Here is a 13,468-nt window from a genome sequence, read left to right on the forward strand (position 1 = left end):
TTAAGCAGGCTGTGTGCATTTTACTGTGGACTGACTGTTTTGAAACTTATATGGTAGTTAAATAACCCCTAGACCTCAGTAATCGTGAAAAAAGCCAGGAAATTTCAGTTTTGACAATATGGGACCTTTAAATAAATTACTTATTAATTTGGATAAAAAAAGCACACTCCTGCCTGTTGCCATGCACTATGAATTTGTGTGTCTTTGTGTGTACATACCCACATCTTTCATTTAAAATCTTGAGCAAAGAGCAGGCGGAGGCTGCATGTGCTGACGTACAGCCAGTGGCTGTGAGAGAGAATCTGTTTGCTCTGAGCCTCTGAATCACACAGCATCTCTACAGAAGCATCTCCAACAAACAGAAGAGCAGCAGAGGATTTTTTAAACCAACATCTGTAGAACTGCAACATTTGTTAACTACACCTGCAGCTTTCAGATTCCTCTATTTCTATTTATTCCATTATCTGAATCATTTTTTTACTCTATAATTGTTTCTGCTTTAATTTTTTTTGTTTCCTCTGTAATTTCCATCCCTTATCTGCTATATGTTCTTCCCCATCTATTTATCTTAAAAAATCCTGATGAACGACTCATACCTGCAGTTTCTTGAAGGGCAGAAACCTGCAAACAGCACGTCTTTGCCTCCTAATGGCAGCACCATTTATCCTCCAGCAGGGGCGCTGTGCGAGCAGGTTCAGATCCAGGCGGCGGTTTTTCTCACCTTGGGTATTGTGAGTCTTCTGGAGAACATCCTCGTCATCTTGGCCGTTGTCAAAAACAAGAACCTTCACTCTCCGATGTATTTCTTCCTGTGCAGCCTGGCTGCCGCGGACATGTTGGTGAGTGTTTCGAACTCTTTGGAGACCATTGTCATTGCCGTACTAAGCAGTCGCCTTTTGGTGGCCAATGACCATTTTGTGCGTTTGATGGACAATGTGTTTGATTCAATGATCTGTATTTCTCTCGTGGCATCAATCTGCAACCTCTTGGCGATTGCCATCGACCGCTACGTCACGATTTTCTACGCCTTACGCTACCACAGCATAGTGACCGTACGCAGAGCGCTGGTGGCCATCGCTGCGATCTGGTTGGTGTGTGTGGTTTGTGGGATCGTCTTCATAGTGTACTCAGAGAGCAAGTCCGTGATTGTTTGTCTGATCACAATGTTCTTTGCCATGCTGGTGCTCATGGCCACTCTCTACGTACACATGTTTCTTCTCGCCAGACTTCACGTAAAGAGAATCGCAGCATTACCCCCAGCAGCCACCAGCAACCCGACCCCACGTCAACGCAGCGGTATGAAGGGAGCCGTGACCATCTCCATCCTCCTCGGCGTGTTTGTGTGCTGCTGGGCACCATTTTTCCTCCACCTCATTCTGCTGGTGTCCTGTCCACACCATCCGCTCTGCCTCTGCTACATGTCTCACTTCACCACGTACCTGGTCCTCATTATGTGCAACTCTGTGATTGACCCACTCATCTACGCCTGCCGCAGTCTGGAAATGAGGAAGACCTTTAAGGAGATACTGTGCTGTTTTGGCTGTCAGCCTCCACTTTAGACGAATGTCTGATTTGAAAGGAGACTGATTGTACAAAGAAAAAGTTTACCTTGATGTACGATGCCAAAGCATGGTGGTCATAATGAGGTTACATATCAAGAGATAAAGATACGGACAAAAGCAGACTCGTAGCATTCAGAGAAAAGGACTGGAAATTTGTTGAGCACTATCAAGGATTTGGAAAGCTCAGGTGCTGCAAGAAAATCAGAGAACTGGGGGTGGATCGAATGTGACCTATCGCTTGCTGAAAGGGCAGATCAATTATGTGTTAGTCGTGTCTATTATGTGTATTCATTATGCAGTGGGGTCTGACAGTCTGAAACTACACTGAAAATCTAGGATTTAAACTCTCATTAAAACCTTTAAAATCAATGGACAGTTTTAGGATTTAAGAAAATTTTATAAAAGACGTGATTAACATTAATATGAAATACTTGAATTGCTGCTTTATTTCTAAGTGTCAATTCAAATTAGTAAATTAGTGACATTGATCGTTTGACTGTTTTTCAAAAGCCGTTTTGGCAAATCGGTGGTGAATTTGTATGATCTTGTTTGTACGTTTTCATATTATCTGCTTAGGGCCCACTGATGGTTAGGTTTACGGGTGGATCTTTATGCTTACTATTTTTTTCTAGAAATCATACATTTTTGCACCAAGCAAATGGTAAAAAATCAAGATTTGCCAAAACTGTTATCTCTTTGGATCATTTCAATTTATACTGGATCACATCATATCGAGTTCTATACAAACTTGTGGAGTTCATGCAAGCTCAAATGTTGATGTCATTAAAGCAAATTGACAAACCAAATAATAAAACCGATCATTAGAAAATCATATTAATTTTTCATTTTCACTTTTCACTCAAATTATTAGGCTTATAAAATAGATTGAAATGCAAAAATGCTATTAAGAAATGCAAAAAGGAAAAAAAAATTAACTAGTGGTCTCACACTTCTAGACCTCACAGTACCTTATGTTCCAAATGTGTAGGCTATATAGTTTGGTTTAGTTTAGTTTCAGTGTTTAGTTTAGTGACAGTGTTCGAGCCATTTTGGTGTGTCAATGCATCTGCTCAAAGCTGCTGAAGTGGAATCTTACTAACAGTCTGTGGTGAAACTTGCTTGCTGACATCAAAAACATCAGGGCACTTCCTAGTCTGTCTTTTTGAGGTGTCACTAACTTTGTTGCTTTTCATAGTTGTCAGAATCAGATTCAGCTTGGACTGTCTCCAGTTAGCAACATTATGCAGTCAAACTCAGCCCAAAAGCTGCAGTCAGCATGTGTGGATCATTTAGCTGTCAAAGTCTCAAATTTCTCTATTTTTGCCTTTCAGTGGTGGAATGTAACTGGGGTCTCGCCATTTATTTTTTTGTCAGAGACTTAAGACAGCAGTATACAACTAAACATGTCAGTTCCAACACCAAATAGAACTTTATTTGGAAGTTGGAAAAGAGACAGGTGGACAAGATCAGAAAGACCACAAACCAGGATTCAAACTCAGGTCACCCAAAGCACAACTTCAACCTGTTGGCTCTGACTATCCCTCTTATTCCGTTAAACAGCAACATAGTTTATCTTTTTATTGGGTGTCTAATGGTTTAAGTTTGATACTCTGCTTATTTAGCTGACCTGTATTGAGTCTCACTGCAATGTTATTAGGACTGTGCTTGCACTCTATGAACACTATTAGCGCATGAGCTTTAGCACTTGACTTGTATCTGTGGCCACAAACTCCAGCAAATGTCTTCAAAAAAAAAAACATGTAAAATAAAAGGGTTTAGCTTAATCACGGCATGTGTTCTCTGTTACTTCATGTGGCATACATGAATACATACATACATAGTTTCTATAAAAATGTTTGTGTGTGTGTGTGCGTGGATGTGTGATTTTTCAGATCAGATTCAAATCCTCTTCCTTCTCATTCTCAACACAAATGCTTTTAATGCAAAGTGCTGTTCTGTTATCATATTGACATTTAACTTGACCTGTAAGGTGAACAAAGATAAAAGAAATCCAAGACTCAGTCATTGCAAGCAATCTTTATGTGTTTATCTACATAAGCTTTAAATGTCAATATTTGTTTATTATTCTCCCAGTGGAGTTACCTGCTTGTTGCTGAGTCTTATTACATGTCAGAAGAACTCTGTGTACTCTATTGTCCTGAATAAACAATTCTGCATTGCTCAAAAATGAACTATAAAATGAGAAAAGTGGTCAAAGTCCTTCCATAATGATCCGTTAATTGTTACCTGTATGCCAGTAGAATTAATAAAACATTGGATCTTATGAAAAACTGCAATGAGCAGTTATAGGTTGGATTAAAATCTATGTCCTTCCCCTGGTGTATTTTAGAAAGAACTACACTATGAAATCATGTGAAATCTGTGAATAACACATACCAAAATTTATCCTGTTATGGATCCATTGAAGCATATGTATTTCAAATATAACAAATAAATAGAAAGAACTGGCTGCGAATGTTCATTTGGTAGATACTTTTATCAGTCAAACCCTTTGCTGAGCTCTACCAATCAAGCTACACTCTTAAAAATAAAGGTTCCAAAAGGGGCTTTTCACAGCGATGCCATAGAAGAACCAGTTTTGGTTCCCCAAAGAACCTTTCAGTGAACAGTTCTTAAAAGAACCATTTTTCTTAGTGTGAAGAACATTTTAATAATCTAAAGATCCTTTTTCTACTGTAAAGAACCTTTTGTGGAATGAAAAGGTTCTATGGATGGTAAAGGTTCACCGGTGAACCATTGATGCCTATAAATAACCTTTCTTTTTAAGTTTGTACAGAAACACTTAAAAGTAGAACGAGCCTCAAGTCACTTATCAATGAGGACAGTAGCTAATGGCGTTAACGATCTTGCCTTCACACTTTCGGGACCTTAATTGTTGTAGTCCTGAAGCGAGAGCGGGCTGCATCCAGTGATTCAGATGATGTCTTGGAGTTTAGTATGTGTAATTGACATCCTTTATGCTGATGCAAACCACAAAGCAAATGTATGACTGAATAATGACACAAAATCCTGGACTTTTTTTCTGCATATCCTGTGCCTTTAACGCACAACAACACCACCTCCATTGCATTGCGGGGTGAAGGACATTGGGTACTTACACACATCAGCTATGTTACTGAATATATGAGAGTTGGCAGAAATCCTATGGCAGTGATCTGAAAGTTTCTCACTAGGAAAGAAATATCGGCGAACGCATATGAATGAGTCATTATTGTGTGCTTTGGGGCCCCCTGCAGCTTAATGAAAGAATCGCGTTAAGGAGAAAATCTCATCATGTGATTACTCACTTACAAAGTAAAGTACCTGTGAGCACCAACAGCCCAGCGTCCACAATGTGTCACTCAAAGTGGTTTGGTTACCAACATTCAGAATTATTTTGTGCTCTGCAGAATATATATACAGTCATACATTTAGAGTTTAAAGGTGAGTAATTGTTGACAGTTTACATTTTTGGGTAAACTATAATTTGAATGTGAGTTCGTGCAGCGCTCAAGGTCAGTACTTGTCATTTCTCTCCCTCTTTCGGTTCTCTGCTTTCTGAAATTTTTTGAGATCCAAAATCTCTTTTTTACTCTGCAGAAGGAAGCAAACCGTCAAATTAAACTCTTTGTAGCTTTGTCTGTTTGAGCTTTGTGGAACTAATTCATTTTTTGATTTAAAGTGGTTTTGCACAGTTCTCAATTTGCCGGAACAGGATATTCAATATGGAAAATAGTAGAAGAAAACAATTAGATTTGTGGGGGGAATAAAGATACCTGAATGGAGCCAGCACGAATGTTGATTTGCTAAAAACAATACCTAAACAGCTTTATGTAGGTGGGTGACAATGTCCTCTTTTCCCCAGATATGTCTGGACGACATTTTTAAATTGAGATCGTTTGTCTCTTGTTTTTATACTTGCTGGAGGTATGACTAAAATGTAGTTTGACCAATAGCATGAAGGCATTAAATAATCGACCAGATACGGCCAGATTGTCCTACTGGACATGTGCACATCAATATTGCATCATTTTTGTCACGGTGAACAACAATTAATTACTGTAGGCTATCTGCATTATTGTAAGGTTAGGTTTAGGGTTGGGGTAGGTGTAGACGTTAATAAAACACAATCTAATAGGTAGCAAATATACTTTATTGTTGTTTCCGGACGTAGCTGTATCCCATGCACATATAATAATAGCTAGTGTATGAGAACTGTACGTCATATAGGAAAACAAAGCCAAAACCAGGACATTTTTAGGCAATTTCTCAGATAGCACACCCACGTCTGCAAGATGTCTGTTAAAGATCGATTGATCTGGAAAGCATCTGCTGTGAACAAACATCTGACAGACGTCTGTAAGATGTCAGTTTTAGTTTTACATTCTAAATCATAAATATCTTAAAGACATCTAATAGACGTCTATTTGACATCTGATGCGTCTATAGGAAACGTCCTATAGACCTATTGCAGATGAGCAAACACTTTAAAAATACATGTCTTCCAGATGTAGGATGCGGACGTCAAATAGACGTCTCCGTGATGTACAGGTGCATCTCAATAAATTAGAATGTCGTGGAAAAGTTCATTTATTTCAGTAATTCAACTCAAATTGTGAAACTCATGTATTAAATAAATTCAATGCACACAGACCGAAGTATAAGTCTTTGGTTCTTTTAATTGTGATGATTTTGGCTCACATTTAACAAAAACCCACCAATTCACTATCTCAGCGAATTAGAATATAGTGACATGCCAATCAGCTAATCAACTTTTCCACGACATTCTAATTTATTGAGATGCACCTGTACGTGTGCTAGAATCCTGGCCAGGACATGTTCTGGAAAAAGAGAACATAGCCTATGGTCATTTTATGCCTAAAGGTTAAATTTATTTACTAGCCATTTAGGTGATGTCAAAAGAAAATGGACAGCTGTTTCATATGACGTTCTTTTCAATTGTGTAAAGAATACAAAGGAATTTTTTTTCTTTGGAGAAACATCCACCATGAATCGCTCACAATAAGACCAGCAATATACGTCGAGTAAGTACATTTTGATTAATGTCCACAATCAGTCAACAGAAGAGGGAGCTACTGAGTCACTAATCGAGTGAATTGAAGACATAGCTTCGAATTTACTTCCATCATGGCCAACAACTTTATTATCCTTCCTATAGCTGAAAATATTGTCTGTTAATTATTTCGATTTTGTTGAGCTACAAGGAACTGGTGCGAAATACATTAGAACACTAATGTATGTAATAATACAGCTAATGTTGCAAATGCTTATTTAACCCGTGATATGTCTTTAAGCAGAGTGATCTGCAGATGACGCTGGTCTTAGAGAAATGTTTTTGGCAGCTAAATCCTTGTTTCTAATAGATATGGCCTGGGTAAAGGCACTGAGCAAGTGGATTTAGGGGGATTGGTCCTTGGTTTTAATGCCCTCAGAACTGGCCTTCAGTGAGAGGGAAGATACTGGAACAGAAAGTGGTCATGCATGACTTTTTTACTTTTCTGGAGCAATATAGATTTGAGGGTGGGGAGCTGGCTACTGCTGATCCTCTCAGCACATCACATAAAGCATCTGCTTGTGTGAAATGATGTCAAGCTGGACCAGACAAACTGATTCAATTATAAAGCTTTACCAGAGGTGTTTTGGGCACCACATATTTTTTTGCTGTTGCAGACAGGTAATACCCAGATGGTCATGCGATGTCCTCTCATACACTCAGAACTTAGCATTAAGTTCCCTATGTGTCGTTTTTCTTGTGGGGATGAGAGTGAGAAAAAGTTTGAGAGTAAATGATGACAAATCTCTCTCTGTCCATCACATAAAGCTCTCATATGAGGCTTCAGACCACTGTTATGGTGCTTTTGATTATTGGAGGTTGATAGATTTGGCCACCGTAAAAAGCTGTGTGGAGATTCTTCATACACTCTTAAAAATAAAGGCATCTATGATTTCATGAAGAACCTTTAGCATCCATGGAAACTTTCCATTGCACAAAACATTCTTTATAGCAGAAAAGTTTCTTTAGATTTTTAAAATGTTCTTCACACTAAGAAAAAAAAAACAGTTCTTATGACTGTTCACTGAAAGGTTCGTTGGGGAACCTAAATGTTTTTTTGGTTTTCTATGGTATTGCTGTAAAACCCCGTTAAACTATTTTTACGATTTTATACATATGAGTTTCATGCCTTGGAAGTAAGAATGGGTTGGAGTTTGGTTGAGCAAATTGTAAATAAATATAACAGATATGAAGCAAGGCCAGTTCCTCAATTAGAGTATCAGTACGGTTTCATGATGGTTGTCTCATAAAACTGCCTTTTTGCATTAGGATACTATCACTAATCTTAGTTATAACCCATACACTACATGGTCAAAAGCACAGTATATCTGTGTATGTATTTTTTCTCATGGGGATGATGACCTCATATGAGTTTTTTCCGAACATTTGCACCCATGGAGCAAACCAATTTCCACACACAACACCCACACACAAAGAGAAACAAACACATTTATAAAAGCTTAAACTAGGTCATTAACCTTATTACTGGACAATTTAAAGCAGTAAAATGGATACAAATGCATATGTATTTAGATATTGTAGGAAGCAGTTTTATTGTTAACAAACTAAAACTTACAATTTGCTTTGGTACATTTAAATAAATAAAGATATTAGTAATTATAAAATGACAAAAATCACATGACAAAATTACTTATTACTCATTTCATTAATAAAAATGAAAACTGAAAATATAAAAATAAAAGCTATTACGTTAAAAATGCTACCCGGTCTCGTGGCAAATACGTACCTGGGGGCACATTTTTGCAAGACGCGAAATACGTACCAATAAGTACATATCACTGCAGTTTCCAAAAAAAATGAACACTAGAGGCAGTAAAACTGCCAGGGTGGACGTATTGAACCCGTGTTTTAGCACAACTCAGTGGACATTTCTCTTTGAAACTGCGGCGAAACGTGCAGTACGGTACGTAAAAACGGTGTTGCAGAAATGTACACAGAGGTACGTATTTTTATGAGACTGGGTTGTAAAAATGCTATAATAGTATATACTATTATAAATAATTCTAAAATAACACTGATAAGGATATCAGTTCCTCAGAGTATCAGTACGGTTTCATCATGACTGTTGCATTAAGTGTATTATTCACAGGTAAATTCACAGATAAATTATTAAAATTATGATAATAAATTACTAAACCATATGGGAGGTAAACAGTGGTTGGTCTTAAGTCTGTCTTCTTTTAAGTTTACTGAGCTCCTTGAAACCCTGAGAACAGAAGCATGTAATTACCTTTATAGCTTAGAAATAGGTTTTCACAATAACAGCTAGGATTAGACTTCCAGAGTCCATTTTTGCAATTAGTCCTCAGTGTTTTCTTTAAGAGCTTTGGTATTTAAACTAGTTACTTCCTTGTTGTGTTTAGCTACATCTACTGCTTTGCTGAACCTATACCTTTACTTGTAATAATTCAAATAAAATGCTCAGAAGATATGAGATAAATTAGCTATATTTAGAAATACTTACCCATATGCAAATGGTACTGAGGACAAGTTTACTCACAGCCAGTCCTACACAACCCCAAAGGACAAAGAGCACTGAATCATCATTCACACGAGGCAATGGGATGCTAATGTTTGCCCATGATTCATTAATAAACTTGGTGGAGAAATCAAAGATGATGGGTGAAGCTGTTGACACACAATCTAGGGAGACAAATGGGGCTATATTATCTAACCAGAAATTATCTTCAACAAGTGAATCATGCACATAAATGATTAGAAGAACACTGCAAAGCCATATCGTTTGTCTGCATTTGAAACTGAGAGCAATATGTATCTAGACACTGGAAACTAAACCAAAATGTACAATACTCTGATAGCATTATGCCACATATTCATTTGTTCATTTTCACAATTGCTTATTAATATATGAAATACCTGAGATATTAAGTCTAACCCGATTTTGACAGTTCATTCCTCCAGCTTTGGCTCTAATTAAACACTTGTAGATCCCAGAATTGGCAGGAGCAACTTTCCTTAAGACCAAAGATGCATTTTTATCCAGTGACACAGAATCGTTGCACTTATCAGTCTGGATGACATTTTCTGACTTTATGAGGATTGTCATTGTTGTAGATCTGTCACTGCTGTTATTGTAGAACTTAAAAAAAAAAAAAAAAAGAACAGAGTGAGTTTATATAAGTGTATGAATAGCTCTGCATTTGCAGCACTAAAAAGTTTATGAAAATTAATTGCACCTTTCTTTTCTTCAAATATAACCACATACTACCAACATTTGCTTCTTTTATAATCACATTAACTATTAAAATTATTTGAGATTGAATTACTCATTCAGCAGTCAGTTAGAATCAAATTTACATTCATTTTTAAATGCTAATTTTTGATAATGAAAAACAGAAAAAAATCGGCACACCTGTAGGCTCCAAAAATCCACAAATTTAATAACAGGCTATCACAACCCGTGAATATGAATTATTGTAGGCTAAATTATTTCACAAAAAAATAAGATTATTATCATCATCATTATTATTGCTACTACTACTATCATACATATATATATATATATATATATATATATATTAGGCCTACACATATTTTTACATATATATTTAATTTTTATTAATACTAAATAACATTGTATGTTATTCATTTAATTCACCCCAATGCTGTCATCAGTGTTGCCAATTTAGCTACTTTGTAGCTAGATTTAGCGACTTCCCCGCCCCTTTTGAGACTTTTTTCAAAAGTTTAGGGACAAATATAGCAACTGCTTGGACAAACCTTATCTAAGTTCTCATCTTGCCCACTGATCTACGTTCATCTTTATATAGATCAGTGAATTTGCCATTGTGATGTCATCTAGTGACATTTAGCTACCAGTTTTAGCTACTTTCAACTGAAAGCAGTTGGCAACACTGGCTGCCATGCGTGCCTACTGTGCTGGAGCGAGGATACGTAGGATAAACAGAACTTTAATGAACAGAATACCAGGAAAGCACACGTAGCACTGGGGTAAGACAATTCCGGACAAGGGAAACACAGGGTATAAATACAGGGGAACTAATGGGACACACCTGGGAACAAATTAACTTAATGACAGGAACGGGAAGGACCAAATAAGGGCAAAAGGAAACATAGGAAGCAAAACACACAAAACAGGGAACAGAGTCTGACAAATGCAAGTTATTGCCCAAAGAAATTGAAATACACAATAATTATTTTATATGGAAATGTTTGTCACTGTCACTGTCTGAATGTACAGATAAACCTGGCTCTGAATGAAGAATTAAGAGGAATGGGTGTAAAGGAAATGAATGCGTCTCAACATGTTTCCTGCTTAAAGCCACAGACATTAAAGACCGTTCACAGAACGCATTTTGGATTCCACTGCGCTGCTTTTCCATTGTTTTGTTTTTTTATGTAAACGTGTGCCAGACACTCTCGTGCGCGTCTCGAATGTTGTTGTTTTTTTTTTCTTTCTTTTTTCTCGCGTTTTAAACGTAAAACGCATTCTGTGTTAATTTCCTGTATAAACCATAAACTTATAAGACACCTGAACATATCCACATCACCAAATGTTTGAGAAAGTAAGCATGACGTAGGCTAAACATGACAAACAGAATATGGTTTCTAGCAGTGGTCATATGAGATTTGACAGATGGACATATGGCTCACCTTGTACCACGTAACAGAGGTGTAGTTCTGACAGTTTTTATGGAAAGTACAGTGCAAAGCTATGTCCTCTCTGCAACTTGCGGTGACGAAGGTGAGTTCATCGCTGCCAACTACTATATTAAGGGTCAACGCTAAAAACAGACATCACATGTAAAAACACACTGCTGCGGAAAAAAATAAACAGCACAAAGCTTCTGACGTACGCTTAGCTTGTTTGGTTACTGGGTAGACAACTACAGATAATGTAATAGGCTATACATCTGTCGTTACTGGAGTTTGCGTGAACAGGCTGATTTATACTGTTGCCGTTCTTGTTTTTTAAATTATAACAAATATCTAGGGGCCTTTTACACCCTTTATAATTAGGCCTAAGTAAACATTGAGTAAAAATAACGGGTAAAATAAAGACAGAGAAATCTGACTCACCCAACACAATCAAGCGAATCATTATCGCACTGGTGAAATGTGTGATGCTCATTTCCTCCCAAGTTGGCTGCTTTCCACAGTTCTTGTGAGGAAACTCCTCAGAAAAAAAATATATGGGGGTTGAACAGTGCTCTTTAACACGTGGAAGGATTGTGTTAAATTGCAACACAGAAAGCTCATTGGGATAAAAAAAACAAAAACGTGTAAATTGTTTTGACATTATATTAAATTAAGGGCTGAACATTTCCCCCTCACATATAAGTGAACAAAGAAGCATAGTATTTATAGTTCTGTGAAGCTGTTTCTTTGTAAAATGATTTTCGGTGAATTCGGATTTACATAATGATGAGCTCTAATGGTTCACTCATCTTTCCAAGTGACACTGTCCAAAAACGACACCAATCTGTAAAGAGAGAGAGATACAAGAGAAAACGCACACTATGATTGGCCTGTCACTGCAATTATGCCCGCCTATTATGTTTTCATCATCACTGATTGGCTGATTACCCTGTCAATGCAATAGTACTCGCCTGGTTAAACTATAGTGGAAATAAAATGGACCAACTGCAAAAGCTGTGTCCGAAATTCACTCATTCACTAATCCCTATATGGGGTTCTTACACCTTTTCCTAATTCAAATTCAAGCACTTTCAAGGTGCATTTTCAAGCTTTTCCAGCGCTTTAAACTGTCGTAAATGACAGGTTTACACAGGGCCTACTTGAGTTCTTCACTTTAAATAAGATGTTATTGTGCTATTAAAAATCACCTGTCTGGATTGCATATGACACTGTATAATGTAAATTGCCAACATACAGTGTTTGGTTTTTTTTTTTACAATTAAAAAAAAATAATAATAAATAAAGAATTTACAGGGTATCTGCAGGATTTTAAAAATAGCATTTAAGGCTTTTTAAGACCTGCACAAATAAAATAAATACTGTATGAGCGGGGTAGGGCAATGTCTATGGTAGCCTAACATATTAAACCATAAAATGACTGCAAGAACACATGATTTGCAAAATAGATTTTCAAATACAGATTTTCACAAGTAAAGTTTTATAAAGTGACAAACCTCACATTTCAGACTTTAAACAATTTTTTTTAAATAAAGAAAAGGGATGAGTCAAAAGTATAAAGCATTGTTTTAATTTAAAGCAAACACCTTACTGTCTTAAATTTTTTTAAGGCACATTAGCTTTTTGTTCTGAATAAAAACAGCAGAGGGGCTTATTAAAAATGCATATTCATCTTCTGCCACTAGGTGGCGCTTTTGGAACGGCAGAAATACAGCTTCCCCGATAAGGGCTGTACACAAAGCCGCGCTGCTCTCATAAACGCTACTTTATCAGACATTATATGTTGGTCAGATGAAATGAAAATGCCACTGAAACTTTTCTGAAGGCAGTCGGTTCACTTCAGAGATCCTTTAATCTAAAAACACCCATGCTGCATTTTTTACTTTGAATGTTTGAAAATTTTATTATTTTACTTTAATCACGACAGTCTTAAAATATTTAGTTTAACTGAGCAGGATTGCTTACCTATTACACGGCTTCAAAACGCAGACTCTCCCATGAAAAAAACAGACTTTACATAAGACTTTACATTATTTTAACCATAATGTGTCATTTTCAAGACAACACTGACTGAAGCAGCAACCTCCTGGCATGTTTTTATCTCCCATCCTGTTCTATCAGAGGGCGCACTGTCAGACTCTGTTCCATGTTTTGTGTGTGTCCTGCTCCCCAT

The 13,468-nt window shown here is 37.0% G+C and overlaps 2 protein-coding genes across 2 annotated transcripts; one reads left to right on the forward strand and one right to left on the reverse strand.

The window, feature by feature from the left end:
• Positions 1-537: 537 nt before the first annotated feature.
• Positions 538-1,847, forward strand: LOC107669608 (melanocortin receptor 3-like). Its single transcript, XM_016461911.1, has one exon. It carries the CDS (start codon positions 582-584, stop codon positions 1,557-1,559), a length of 978 nt encoding a protein of 325 aa, XP_016317397.1. The 5' UTR covers positions 538-581; the 3' UTR covers positions 1,560-1,847.
• Positions 1,848-8,622: 6,775 nt separating this feature from the next.
• On the reverse strand, positions 8,623-12,275 carry LOC107669609 (uncharacterized). The gene is made up of 5 exons (XM_016461912.1): positions 11,719-12,275; positions 11,293-11,423; positions 9,535-9,757; positions 9,122-9,300; positions 8,623-8,863 (listed from the first exon to the last, which is right to left on the reverse strand). The coding sequence occupies exons 1-5, from the start codon at positions 11,936-11,938 to the stop codon at positions 8,822-8,824; spliced, it is 795 nt and encodes a 264-aa protein (XP_016317398.1). The 5' UTR covers positions 11,939-12,275; the 3' UTR covers positions 8,623-8,821.
• Positions 12,276-13,468: the final 1,193 nt, after the last annotated feature.

The sequence above is a fragment of the Sinocyclocheilus anshuiensis genome, unplaced genomic scaffold (assembly GCF_001515605.1).
Source record: "Sinocyclocheilus anshuiensis isolate Anshui unplaced genomic scaffold, SAMN03320099.WGS_v1.1 scaffold80, whole genome shotgun sequence".
NCBI lineage: Eukaryota > Metazoa > Chordata > Actinopteri > Cypriniformes > Cyprinidae > Sinocyclocheilus > Sinocyclocheilus anshuiensis.

What these genes read in the sequence shown, in the direction of transcription:
- LOC107669608 (XM_016461911.1), top strand. Translation starts at nt 582, where the DNA reads ATGAACGACTCATACCTGCAGTTTCTTGAAGGGCAGAAACCTGCAAAC.
- LOC107669609 (XM_016461912.1), bottom strand. Translation starts at nt 11,938, where the DNA reads ATGTCAAAACAATTTACACGTTTTTGTTTTTTTTATCCCAATGAGCTT. An exon ending in GATTCGCTTGATTGTGTTGG is followed by an intron (nt 11,424 to 11,718) that starts GTGAGTCAGATT and finishes GTCTGTTTTTAG; the next exon opens with CGTTGACCCTTAATATAGTA. An exon ending in TCAGTACCATTTGCATATGG is followed by an intron (nt 8,864 to 9,121) that starts GTAAGTATTTCT and finishes TTCTGTTCTCAG; the next exon opens with GGTTTCAAGGAGCTCAGTAA.